Genomic DNA, 13,989 nt, shown 5'->3' with positions numbered 1-13,989 from the left:
TTCTGTTTGGTGTGGTGTTTTATTCTCACACAGGAGTTCCTGATTATGAAAGCATAAAATTATTTTCTTATGTTAACATTTTGCAGGTGATATGTGCAGCTGTTGAACAAGCTGCACAGTAGAGTGGTGGTGGCAAATGGAGCGATTTTATGAATATGTTTGAATGGAGAAAATCCAATCAAGACACTGAGAACACAGGCCATTTGGTTCATTATAATCTGTTTGTCTCAGCTTTACACAGTTCAGTGAAGTTACCACAAATTATTCCTGTTATGTTTGTATTAGATTCAATAGATCCAAATGCTCCAACATAAATATACTTTCCCCATAGAGTCTGCATGAATATAAACATTCAGAGAATGTTTAATTTTGAAGAAAAGAAATCTCAACATATCTGATGTAAAAAATCTATTTTGTGGCACTCAACAGATGTCGAAAGTCAACAGACTTGCAATCAAGAATAAATTGTGCCGGTAATAACTTTTAGTTTAAATAAATCCAGTGATGTAAGAAATAGTCAGATAATTTACTTAGGTAAAAGTAGCAATACTACATTAGAAGTAAAAGTCACATAAGCAGTACTTTCATCTTGTAGTTGCTACTTGTAGGAAGTTTAATGCAAGTGTTGCAAACCTTGCTTTACATTAACACTTGTTACACTTTGACCAGAAGGTGTCATGGTCCATTATCCAGTGTAATATATCAAGAGGAAAGTCAGTGACAATTGAATGTGGTTTGAATGTTTCTAAAGTATAATCAGCGAACAGGCCCGGGGATCTTTGTTGGAGCCCCAGAGGTCCTTGAGGAGGTTCCTGTGGTTTATGAGGGGAATCTAGGGGTTCATTATGTGGTTCCTGGGGTCCATGAGGGGGTTCCAACAGTGCCCAAGGAGGTTCCAGCGGTTTATGAAGGGATACGGGTTCATTAGAAGGTTCCATGGGTTCATGATGGTGTTTGGGTATTTCCTAGAGGATTGCAGGTATTTATGATGGGTTTTGAAGTATTCAGGGGTCCTAGGCGGTCTGAAGGCACACCAGGGGTAGCCATCATTAAGCAGCTGGGCTCATTATTAATTTGTGATTTCACTCTCTCTAGGTGGCCACCAACGGTATCATATCAACCCAGGAACTGCTGATGGAAAAACAATACGTTGACGATGGCTTCCCCACAGATTTCCCCGTGGTGGCCCCGTTCCTGGCTGACATTGACACCAGCGACGAGAAAGGACAACGAGGACAGATTTACTACCGGGTGACCGAAATACCCAGTGTACTCAACAAAGTCGCCCAGGTCTGTCTGTCCAGTGAAATGTGAAATCAAGATTGAAAGAGGAAAAATGTGACACTTTGTAATCACTTCTGTAAAGAAAAAGGGGTATTTCTCCCATAATAGGTCTAAACATGGTGATGAAACTGCAACAAATATGTCATATTTAAGAAACTAATAACTAAATATCTCTTAAAACTGTATTTTTTTGAAAACAAGAAGAATTATGACAGTTCAGTTAAAGGTCACTCAAAATAGCCTCCAATACAGTTTCACTGTTTTACACACTTTCCTTGTCTTACAACAAGATAGAAAAAAGGCTGAAATTACGTGTCAAGATAAATACATGTTCCACTGTACTTAACTACAGATCTGGATTCTTCCTTTTTTCATCCATTAGTTCAATCCATTGCACACACTCCTTCCTTCCTTTTTTATTTTTCTCCTTCTGTCCCTCCCTCATTCATGCATTCATCCATTCATCTACTCACCCAGGAAGTACATCGAGGGTTCCCTGATGCAAAATTCACACCCACGCATGCTGTGGTGGCAACATGGGAGAACGTTGCGGCATATGAGGAACGAACCACTGGACGTTCAAACAAGGTAAGATGGATGGAGGTGTGGATGGATGGATGTGGGCTGCAGGCCTTGTCAGAATTATGAAAACATGCAATAATTCATGCATGTTATCAGAATTTGTTTTTGTCTCTTGAGGAAACATTGACATTGCGTATCTCTCAGTAAGTTTTGATTCTTGGGAGACACACAATCCCAAATTCCTGGAGGTTGTGCATCACTTGTAATCAGCCTGGGGAGGGGGGTCTATTTGTAATCCCCGTTCCCCTCCTAATCTGCCTCTTAACCTTTTTAAGGGGTCATAGGTCATCTTTCAGGGTCATCAAAGTGCCCCCACCCCCCACCCCCCTTCTGACTCGTTATCCCCCTCCTTCAGTTCACACACAGGTAGACACAAACATGCCTTGACCACTCATGCTGTCAAGCTCTGTTGGACATTACTTCCTCCCCTTGTTTGTCAGCCAGTTACCAGTTAATAATTTGGTTTACCATCAAAGTACTCTTCTCCAACAACCCAATTTCACCATGGTGATCATTCACAGTTCCTCACAAATTTATTGCTTTTTTCACAAATTTTGTCCTTGGAAAATGAAAATGCTGAGTGTCTGTGTCTTAGCTCAATGTGGATGTAGTGCTAATTTCCCAGGAAGTTACCTAGAAAGAAGTGTGTGCTATGGCACTAATTATTGGTAAAACAGGAATTTTCTTGAAAAAGAAGCTCCACGTAAACCCAACCCAGACATCTATTCACTATTCATTTATTATTAGAAACTCTCCATATTTGTTGAGTTGCACGCCTTCCTGTAGACAAATTTAACATTTTTGCATGTTCAGCTTACCTGCAATGCACTGAACAAGTCTTTAGGTTTGACAAGTAACTAACTGGAAATAATTAAAGGGGAGCTCCAGAAATTTAGTATTGCTCTTCCATAAAGTTGGGGAACTCACAAGAGACAGATTAAAAAAGAAAATTGAAGACGCCGAAACATCCTGACTTTTAGTCCCTATTATGAGTGGAGCTCCAAAACACTGGTTACTACATTTCCCACAATGCATCTCAATTGTGTCTTATGTCATAGCCTTCCTGCCTGCTAAATGGCCACTTCTTTCAAACCCCACACTTCCAGGCTTCCGGTTGACAATGTATGTCTCAAACCCTATGCTGAGATAACCCTGCTGACATCACTATGACATCACCAGGGTTAATTTTTTCAAACTTTGGAGAGCCACAGAAGATAATCTACAACTGCTTCCCAACAGTTTCCTAGGAGTTCTCTCAGAAAACCTTAAAAATACAGGGTCATCTAGGGGAGCGGTAGAAGGTTTGTTTGAGTTAAACTTTGGGAAAGATGCCAAGTAAAGCTGGACTTACTGAACTTATCAATCAGACAGTGCTTTGTTGTTCCTTGTTTGTATCATATGAGATGGAGGGATGAAGTGGGGAGTGGGAGATTTAAGGAAAAACCCCAGGGGATCTCAGTCTCTTCCTCCCTCTCATCTGTGTTTGTCCTTGTTCCTCTCATGGTCTGGTTTCATTTAGGCTTTCCTTTATTCTTCCTGATTGATCGAAAGCTAAACATTCAAATAGTTGTGTGGGGATACGCAGCATTAAACCTGTTACAGCATTTCTCAATACCCACAGCTGATTTTGATTGCACTGCTGCCAATTGGACAGAACTGCGATTACATCTTTTCTAAGCCTCAAATATCTGAATTATGTTAGGTTTCCAAATCTCTGTCCACTATCGACAAAATGTTGATTAGAGCCTGGTGCCCACTTCTTTGTTTTTAAAACATTTTTACATGTACTAAGAGGGGATTTGTTTCGTTATTTAAGGGGTCTGGCTTGTTAGATTGGAGCAGCCTGGGTCTCGGCTTGGACTTGTTTCAGTGGGTCTCTCTTTGGACTGATAGCATCTTCCTTTGAAGTGATTAGCCAGAGGTGCTGGGTGGGGTGCGCTGGGGGTAGAGTGGTATGTGTGTGAACTGATTAACTTGAGGTGTGTGTGTTTGTCAGGATGTGTATTAGAGGGGGGCGGGAGGGGGGTAGCGTTTGGGGGGAGGGGACAGAATTTGTGGTGTTTGGGGGTCGGATATAGAGATGGGAAGAGCAGTGGAGAAAAAGCAGAGACGGTTAACACCCTAAATAAGTGGGGTTGTGTTTTCAAGAAATTTAAGTGGGTATTATCATAATTGGAAAGTAATTGCTTCACTTTAAACCTAAAACACAAACTCTGTTGTATCTACCACCATGGAGCTCAATCTGCTAATGACCAGAGCCATTTGCAGAGAGACTCTGGCCTTCTGTATGTTGATGTTTTAAGATGTTTTGATCAGGCTTTACTTTGAGCAGCTTGTTAGTAATAACACGAGGAAACCTGTCATTTTGGTGAACACTGTTACACAGTTTATCTTCCACTCCCACGAATGTCATTATTTTAAGTAGTAGAAATCAACTTCCTACCTGCAGAATGCTGCATGAGCCTCTTGCATTCTGTACTAGTTGCATATTTAAAAGTTGTATGCTTTCAGTTAATAGCTGATACTATCACGAGATTAAAATCTTAATTTTCCAGTTTCTGGCTTTGCACGGAGGTTGTTTATGTTCACACACTTCTTTTTTGGACATTTTGGGAAGTAAACTCATTTGCTTTCTCTCTGAGAGTTCAACAACGACTCTAAATATGACACTATACACAGCAAAGCTTAGCTTAGCTTAGCATGAAGACTGGACACAGAGCAACAGCTCACTCCAAAGTTAAAAATTCCAACTACCAACACCTTTAAACTAGCATGTTATATCTTGTTTGTTTAACCCATACAAAAGCCGAAATGTAAAAAACTACAATTTGGGGTTTTATGGGGAGTTACGTGCTGGAACGGCTTTATGCTAAACAAAGCTAATCAGCTGCTAGCTCTAGTTTTGTATTTAACATACAGACAGGAGAGTGGTATCAATTCTCTCATATAATTCTTGTCAAGAAAGCAAAAAGTGAATTTTCCAAAACTATTCTGTTTAAGCAGCATTTGTTTTTGTGGAACACAATGGCTTTGAGGACTCTGGAGTAATAATCTGATGCTAATCGAACTGTAGAAACCAGCATGTTCAGTATTACAGACTATTAACACTAAATATGAAGCTACAGCCGGCAGCCGATTCGCTTAGCTTAGCATAAATACTGGAAACATGGAGAAACAGCTAGCTTGGCTCTGTCATCTAACCCTCTTATCTAACCTTCAACAAGAGTGCCATGCCTTACAATATACACTATATTACAGAGACAGTTACTGTTGTGGATTTGGCCTCAGAATGGGATTTTACATATGACCACAGTACACCAGTTTGTCTGTTTTGTGCTCAGGCTCTCTTCAAAGCTACATGTGTGAAAAGGAACGTGTAGGATGAACAGTATGTCACGTGTCCACTGTGATTTGCTGGACAAGGTCAGATGAGGCTGAATTAATGAATAAATGGACTCCTCTGTTGGATTTGGCCCTTGCCTTTCATTATATTTTTTAACTTCTCTTCCTCTAGCCTCTTTTCTTTTTGTCTCTTTTCTACTCTTCTCTCTTTTTTCTGTAGCACAATAGGAACCATTGTTTCTATTAGTGTTATTTGTTGTTTCTGGGGGCTCCCTTGCAGTGACACAGGGGGCATCCCTTGAAATATGTTCATCCTAGTTCAAAGCAGACTCTTATTGAACTTCAGCTTTCATAATATGTGAATCCTTCCTGATGACATGGGACCATTGAGCTGATAGTCTACACCTCAACCAGAAACAAAAGGGTGTGCCATATAGATATACAGCTGCATAATAGCCACTAAAATGAAGATGATTTTATGAGACTTGGAGTACACATGAAGTTAACTTGGCACAAAACTGAGACTTGGGATCCTGATGGCTTTACTAATTACTAGTACAGTCATGGTTTTTTAATTTCTGGTTTGTTGCGGAAAAGATATTCATGTTCACAAACCCTTCAGGATCTAAGAAAAGCAGCTATGGTTTTACCCACCATATGCTGTTAAGTTGATCAAAATGGTTTCATAAGCCCTGAAGTTGTACAATTTCCTCAAACCTTAGAAGAGCAGGGGATCCATTTGAGTGCAGCTGAAGTTATAACAGGAAAGTTAAAAAAACTGGACCAGAGGTTTTCATATGACAACAGCAAAATACTGACTGTTCCTGGCCACAAGCCTGTGTGTGTGTGTGTGATTGTGTGTGTGTGTGCATGTGTGTGTGCCAGTTCCCACGCTGTAGGCAGTTCCGTTTGTAGCACTCTGGTGAGACTGGCAACTGGACTGCAGCTGCTCTCTGTCTCTCTCTGCTTGTTTGCAGCTGTGCTGCGGCCAACGAACTGAAAAACCAGCAACCAACAAACAAGTGTAGCACATTCACTCTGACATCCCTCTTTCTGTGTGTCTCCCCCTCCGCATGTCTCTTTCTTCCTCGGGATGTCCCAGACTGCCCAGAGTGGGATCCAGCTTTAGATAATCATAACATGATTCAGAACATTTGTTATAGTATGTTGAGTCTTTTATACAAAACGCAGATGACATGAGAAGTCAATTAAATTATCTTCAGCTGAAGTTATGTATGGCAAAGTAGACTAAACTTCTTTATGGAGGAGTAAACTGGACTAATAAATAAACAAATACTTAACAAGACCAAACAAGACTAAAATATGTTAAAAACTAAAGTAAACAATACAGGGAACTTGAATGAATAATCTGGTTCCACAGGTGCTAATGTGTGACTGTTTAGAAATAAAAGTCTTTGGCTAAACAGCTTTCTGAGCAATTTTCTCAGAATTTATTCCACATCTGATACATGTTTACAGCTGCTGTAGGGTACACAAAGGTAGCTGCAAAAGTTGGAAAAAGAAAAGACCTTTAATAGATTCCTTATGAGTTTACTGTAAAAATATTAATTGTTGACCATAAAGTCTATAGACCAACTTATATTTCCACCATATATATGTATTACCTGAATAGTGTGTATTACAGTATGTCCACATTAAAGGGAAACTTGGGTATTTTTCAAACTGGACCCTATTTTCCCATCTTTTTATGTCTGAGTGACTAATGTGGACAATAATTTTTAAAATTGGTCCAGTATTGAGTGAGAGCGCTTCAGCCAGCAGCTGAGAGATGTGCTGTAATGTAATCCGCTGGGGCAATTGCATCCGTCAGTGTACGTCAATGTAACACTAAAAGTGCTTGTTTTTGCCACTGACAGGCTCGGATTTTTATTATAAGTGTCTGACAACATTATGGAAAGGACCATAAAAAGTAACAAAACATTTTTTTTTACCTTACGCTTGATCCGGTCTGTTGTGTCGTTGTGTCTAACCAAGTCTGGCTAAAGGAGAAGTCTTGATCTGAAATCTCACAAAAGTTTAGATATTATCAAAATCAGCTAAATATTCAACCATGACTTTGAAAATCTTTTAGATAATGCTAAGCTACGCTTTCTGTACTCCAACAAAACAAACAACAAACTCCTCCTCACACTCAGAATGAGACATGTCTTTCAGTGAGACTTGGTTAGACATAATAACAAACAGGCCAGATCAAGTGAAAGGTACAGGAAAACATTTTATTTCTCTGTATGGTCCTTTCCAAAATCAAGCACTTTTAGTGGATGTACATTGATGGGGTGTTATTGCCCCATCAGATTACATTACAGCCTGTTTCGCAGCTGCAGGCTGAAGCATTTTTCGCTCAATACTAGACCAATTTCAAAAATTGTCCCCATTAGTAACTTAGACACAAAGAGATGGGAAAATAGGGTTCAGATTGAAAAATACCAAAGTTTCCCTTTAAGCCAGTAAAATGTATACAGCCATGCTCCATGTCAGGTTAGCATAACCCCCCCCCCCCAAAAAAAACTGAGGCTTTGCAAAACAGTTATATAAGCATTGACAATAAAGGTTGGGGGTTGCTTGGTAGTAGAGTTAAGGCTGGGGTACACTTGAAACAAACTACTTCAAGACAAAAACATTTATAGCTGTTTCGAATGACCACACAAAAGCTTGATGTCAAAGATATGTATGATGTTTGTTTAAGTACGAGGATGATGGTGCACAGTCTTTCCTGGAAGGCATTCATATTGTCACACTTGATTGTACACAAGAAAAGTGACATTATTGGTTGTGTAAAAAATGAAAAGAGAAGTCACACACTGGGGCAGTGGCGCTGAGAAGTGGTGGTAGATGTCGGATTGTTGGTTTCTCAATTCTGACGTTGCAAAGGTGTTAGTGGAGGTGTTACTGAAGCTGTTCGACCATCCGACTCGCACCGACGTCTGACCATACTGATACATTTAAGAAGTCAATAAGTATTTATGTCAAACAACTTTGTCGATTAAATAACGATTTGATCAGCACCTCAGCGCAGCAGCTTGGGAAAGACTCCCTGGTATACAGGAAGTAAAGAATATGTAAAACGTTCCATAAAAGAGAGCAACTGAATAGGGAATTGTGCTGCATTAACGCACAGGTGGTCGCAGAGAGGGGACAGAACTGAGGTTTAACGGGCTGAGACTTTAGAACAGTAATCACACACGTCCTAACAGGCCAACCAGGGGGCTTGTAAAACAGACACAAAACTCAACAAAAAGGAGCGCCTTTATACAGAATATCCAGCACATCAGAAATGTGTTTTCTTCCTGTTTATTTTCAGACTCTCAAACCTCCCCACTGTGCAGCAGACTAATATTACTCCCTAACAAACATTTGTCGTTCCCGGAGACGATTAATGTCTGTGTCTGGTCAGTGTGTGTGAGGACACTCCTTTAAAAAAAAAAAAAAAAAAAAAGGTGTGACAAAATGCCTGTGGGGAGGTTGAGGGTTGTGTGTGTGTGTGTGTGTGTGTGTGTGTGTGGGTGGGTGGTGGTGGTGGAGGGGGGGAGAGGGGGGGATTGTCAAAGCACACACATACATACTGAGCTACACACTGTCTGAAAGTCTTTGATGTGCGTTGGCTGCAATTTGTTGTCTTCCAGCTGTGAGTCTGTAAAGTACACCAACACTACTTCGCTAACACACAGACACACACACAGCAAATGACCACACAGACAGAGGAGGGATGGAGAAGACACCTTAAAGACATAGTTTGACATTTTGGGAAATGGTTGTCACTTTCTTGCTGAGAGTTACATAATAACCCACTCTCATATTTGTGGGTAAATATGAATCTAGAGCCAGCAGCAGGTTAGCTGAGAAAACAAAGAATTGCATCTCCTAAAATGTAGAACTATTCCTTTAATGGATAGAAACTTTTTATCTGTCTCCCTATTTTTCTCCCATTGTAAACCAGACCTAGGGCCTCTCTCCTAGCTCCGTCAACCCCCCACATCCTTTCATCTCTCCATCTGTCTCTTCCTCTCTCCCTTTATCCTCTCCTCCTTTTGCTTCTCTTCTTCTCTCTTCCCTCTCCTCTTCCTTTAGCAGGGATAGCAGGAGAGAAGACATTTCGAAGGGGTATTAAAAACAAAGCAAAAGCAGATTCCTTCTTGTTCTTCCCGGCTTCGTCTCCTCCTTTCCTGAAGACAGACAGAAAGAAAGAAAGAAAAAAGAAAGACCCCCTCCTCACCAATTACATAGAGCCCGCAGGCTACAAAGTCCTCCACGCCCACAAACAAGAAGATAGTTTAAAGATGTCGATGTAAACAATTAGGAACACACACACACACATACATACGTTCACATGAGATGAACATAGGTGGAGGGACATCTGTGCTTGTGTATGTGTGTGTGTGTGTATGTGTGTGTGTGTGTGTGTGTGTGTGTGCGCACCCCATGTCTCACACCGTAACAATGTCTGGTTTGCATGTTGTAACATCATCATGAAAGATGTCCAGACACACAGGAAGACAGCTGTGGAGATCAACATCTGGGCTGGGGGTTGAGAGAGCGAGGTGTGTGTGTGTGTGTATGTGTATGTGTGTATGTACAGATAATCAGATTCTATCCCAAAGGAAAACAACATGGGATCACTCACAGCCTTCCCTTCATTCACTAAATCTGTGTTTTTTCAACTGCGGTTTGGGAGGCAGAGTGGGCCGGACGCCTCCACATACTTCATTTCTGTTTAGAAAAGATGGAGTAGAAAAGGTTTCCTGATTCATCAGTTCAACGTAAAAGGTTCCAGAAAAGAGCTATTCATCTTTCCTATTTTAATTCATCATATTTTACGCGTTTGGAAACCCAGATTGAGGTCAGTATGTCAATAAATGGTGGTAGGAAGAAGGGGAGGGTGTGAAGGGTGAGAAGTCTAAACACGAATCCCAGCAGAGAGAGAGATGAGAGAGGAAGGGGAGGAGATACAGGGGGTGAGGAGAGAGGAGGTGCGAGGAGAAGTGTGAAGTTTAAATATGAAGAGTGAGTGTTAAAATAATTTGACTCTGGTTGAGCTCCACTCACAGGTGGTGACCTCATCCCTCTGACATTAGAGGCACTGAAAGTCATTATATAACAGTATTTGAATACAAGAAAGCTGCTAAGCTTTCTAACATCAGGGACTGAAAAAAACTATTTATTTGAGAAGATGAGACTTTTAAGACTATGTAAGTTTGGTTGAACAGTGGCCAATGTGGCTATAAGTGGTAATTACAGGATAGTGGTACTTCAGTCAGTTGATTAAGCGAAGGAAATGGAACCACATGCAGGAAACAACACATTACATGCTGAGCTGTTTACTTTTTGCTTTACTTTTTTACTTAGGAGGTAGAGCGGTGTATTACACTGTTGATGATTCAATGCTGTGACCCCTAAATTGCTCCTGATGGTCAGGCTGGCGTCTCATCTCTGCCACAATTGGTGTATGAGTGTGTATTCAATTCTGCGGTAAACCTATTTAAATGTTAAGCTGTGGTGCACAGAAACTTAGAATAGCAGTAGAACAAGTTGAGAAAGCTTGCAAACTGACTCAGTAATGCCAGTTACACAGCAATATCTATCTAAAGGTTGCTAACATTAGCCACCGTAAGCTACTGGTCATACCAGTCCAAGAAGGGCACATTTCTTTTCAATCAGTATCCTCAGAACATACTTACAGCATCTGGTGATGACATCTTATGCTCTAAAATCTATCAAATAAAAAAACAGACTTTTAAAACCTCAATTTCCTCTCGCCATATACTTCTTCGAATATATTAACGTGAGGACAGACTAATGGGTTTATTGCATGCACGCTTACTGCATGTGAAACAGCCTTGCTAGCGGTTACATTTTATTTTTATCACAGTTTTTTTTTGTCTGGTTCAGACTGACACTGTTTCTCCTCTCTTCTCTTTAGGTCAATACTTTCCAGGCAGTAATTGGTTATGATGAAACCGACTCCTACGTTCTCTTTCTCTACCCTCAAGATGGCCTGAACTTCTTTGGGACAAGACCCAAGGTAAACTGGTTAGAAACAAGGCCTCGGTTGTTTTATATGCACTTACTCGGCAGAAATATAATGTTACTGTAAGTCTAGAAAAAAAAAAGTTGCTATTCTTATATTTATATTTGTGTTTTCTGCTTTCTAGGAGTCTTATAATGTTGAGATAGAGCTTCCTGCTAGAGTTGGTTTCAGCAGAGGAGAAATCGTGTATATGTTCTTTAACCGAAAACAAGGACCTCACTACAGCGTTACCAGCGATGAACAGAGTGTTAAAAATCTCTACCAGTAAGTAAAGCACTTTCTCAAATATCCTAAAAACCACATCTGACAACGCTGTATGTAATCTGAGAATTAGCCGTGTGCAAATAGTGGCTAGCAACATAGCCAGAAGAAAAACTAAATAACTAATAAAATGTTTTTGTGTAAATTAAAGTTCAGTTTTTGATGATGTAATTTGTGTCTAAGGTGAGGTTAAGTATGTGGCGCAGAAAACTAATTAGCTCTTCAAACAAACAAATTAGATACTTTGGTAAATAAATGTGTTTACAGTCATACTTAACAAGATAGTATGGTTTGCTATCTGACAAACTGACACTATCTAAACACAAAATCAAATCTGGTACAAGTCCAAAAAAAGCCATTCATTCACTGTTGGCTTAGAGCTAATTGCCTCCTGTATGACTGCCAGAATTTGTTTTACACCTGAAAGTAATTGACCTTTTACCAACCAGACTTTCATCTCAGCAGTGCCAGCGCAGGTGTAATTAATAACATGTATAACGACATAACCCTGTGAGTTTGGAACACACACTGGACTGTGAGCATACACTGACTGGTTTGCTCCTCTCTAGGGTTGGTAATACTGGAATTCCAGGCGTATGGCTCTTCCACACTGGGAATCGTTACTCTTTCGACAACATTGTTCCTGCATCCACTGGGGGCCTCCTTGCTACTCCATCTTTATATGGCATCTCCCCGGTAATGTTGTTTTTCTGTCCAATTCAAATTTCATTTACAGTCAAGAGTTGTTTTAGTGATACGACGTGCAGGAAAACTCCTCTAACTCCTCCTTGGTTTCTGCTCCCAGGACACCACCACCCCTGAGTACGATGAGTATCCAGACAATGGCTTTGACCATGATAACCAAGAGGAGGAAGATGATTACCCTCTGACAGGTGGGGACCCTGAATTCCATCCAGCCCCTGCTGGTAGTGACTTCTCTGAGTCCCCTCAACCAGGAAGCCCTGACACTCCCTCTTCTCCTTCAGAGGATTCTGCTCGTCAGGTATCATACGGCAGTGAAGATGTACCGCTGACCTCTGAACCCAGGTACAGTTTCGAGCCAGCAGGGAGGCAGTACGCTCCTCTTAATCCTCAAGAGAACGTCCCAGCGGGAGGTGCTCAGCAGCCCCAGGAACATCCACCACAGGTAAAAATGTTTCCCTGCAAATGAAATGCTAGGCAAGCAATCCTATTGGCTTAAGACAACTGTATATTACTGGACCAGAATCAGGTTTTTACTGGTATTTGTGTTGCTGTTTAATTTTTTAAACAACGGCTAAACTGCAAACATTTCAAACCTACAAAACCGTCTTTTTGTGTTGTATGACATTAGTTCATGAGACTACTCCTGGAGAGAGCAGCACTGTGTGGCAGTATATTCAGATTCTCTGAAAGCTTCATTTACTGCAGTGGTAACAGAAAAAAAGTGGAATTTAAACTGGCAGTGCTGTCAGGACTGTCAGAGTTCTGTAATAATAATTTGAAATTGTAGTGGCTTTTTGTAAATTCTGCGGTTATAATGGAACGCTGTTTGGAGTCAGTATGGTGCTGTCAACAAAACGCCGGCAAATACCCGACATACTGTATACAATATTTAAGGTATACGCCAGTCATAGCTCTCTGGTTTATAGCATCTGGAAACAGTTAAAAAATCTTGGCTTGGCTCTCAATAACAACAGGAAAAACATATTTGAAGCTAAACATAGCGCCCTGTATCTCCCTCTGTAGGTTCCTCTGGAGGTGGTGGATGTCTACCCCCCTCACAGAAATGAACCACCTCTCTCCCCCGGAGGTCACGTGGTCAGCGTGGATGAAGACGACGTTGATTTCGAAACAGGAGGTCAGAGACAAACCTTTTTATATATGTAGTTGTCTTCTAAACTTATGAAAGGAACGGCCGCTGGGAGAAACCGGAGGGTAACACTACCTCGCCCTCTGCAGCAGAGCCGCTCAGCAGCTGGCAGTACAATACTGCCGTTGTGCTGGGCAGCTCCCAGGTGTGTGTGTGTCCAGCTCTCCCTCCCCTGCAACTACTCCCACAGGTTTTTGCTGTAAATTAGAATGTGCTCTCAGTCAGCTTGCCTAGTTACATAAGGGTCAGAAAGTCTGTGTGTGTGGAAAATGTTCATCTTACTAGGTCATTTAGTTCAGCTTAGAGTGATGAAATACCTTTTTTTTTATTAGAATACTCAAATATTTGTCAATGATTTTTTAGAAATGCCCATATTTTTAGTTTAGCAAATCTCTCTCAGTATTAAAACATTTTCTAATTTCTTTGACACATGTTGATTTGTTACATCCATTAATAATCTTTGCTTGTTTTTAGGAAAAAAAGCTTTTTAAGACTTAATATACTAATAAAATGACTTCATAAGAGATGTTTTGGTCGTATGTGTATATCCAAAATGTCAAAATATCAAAAATGAAGAAAAAGCTTAATTTTCCAATATACACAGCTACATGTTTCAATGCTG

General features: G+C 40.6%; 1 protein-coding gene across 4 annotated transcripts in view; it reads left to right on the top strand.

Annotated features, from left to right (window-relative positions):
* The window catches only part of nid2a (nidogen 2a (osteonidogen)), a 43,088-nt gene that overhangs the window by 2,435 nt on the left and 26,664 nt on the right, over nucleotides 1-13,989 (top strand). For 3 of the 4 annotated variants that reach the window (XM_067583374.1, XM_067583373.1, XM_067583371.1), the window contains exons 2-8: nucleotides 1,096-1,290; nucleotides 1,762-1,872; nucleotides 11,147-11,248; nucleotides 11,379-11,518; nucleotides 12,085-12,211; nucleotides 12,321-12,662; nucleotides 13,244-13,355. In XM_067583374.1, coding sequence (XP_067439475.1) covers nucleotides 1,096-1,290; nucleotides 1,762-1,872; nucleotides 11,147-11,248; nucleotides 11,379-11,518; nucleotides 12,085-12,211; nucleotides 12,321-12,662; nucleotides 13,244-13,355 — 1,129 coding nt within the window. The remainder of the gene's footprint in view (nucleotides 1-1,095; nucleotides 1,291-1,761; nucleotides 1,873-11,146; nucleotides 11,249-11,378; nucleotides 11,519-12,084; nucleotides 12,212-12,320; nucleotides 12,663-13,243; nucleotides 13,356-13,989) is intronic. The other variant, XM_067583372.1, reaches the window with a different exon arrangement.

Source organism: Thunnus thynnus, chromosome 24, assembly GCF_963924715.1.
Source record: "Thunnus thynnus chromosome 24, fThuThy2.1, whole genome shotgun sequence".
NCBI lineage: Eukaryota > Metazoa > Chordata > Actinopteri > Scombriformes > Scombridae > Thunnus > Thunnus thynnus.
Note: the sequence above shows the minus strand (reverse complement) of the source record. Positions and strands in the feature narration are given on the sequence as shown.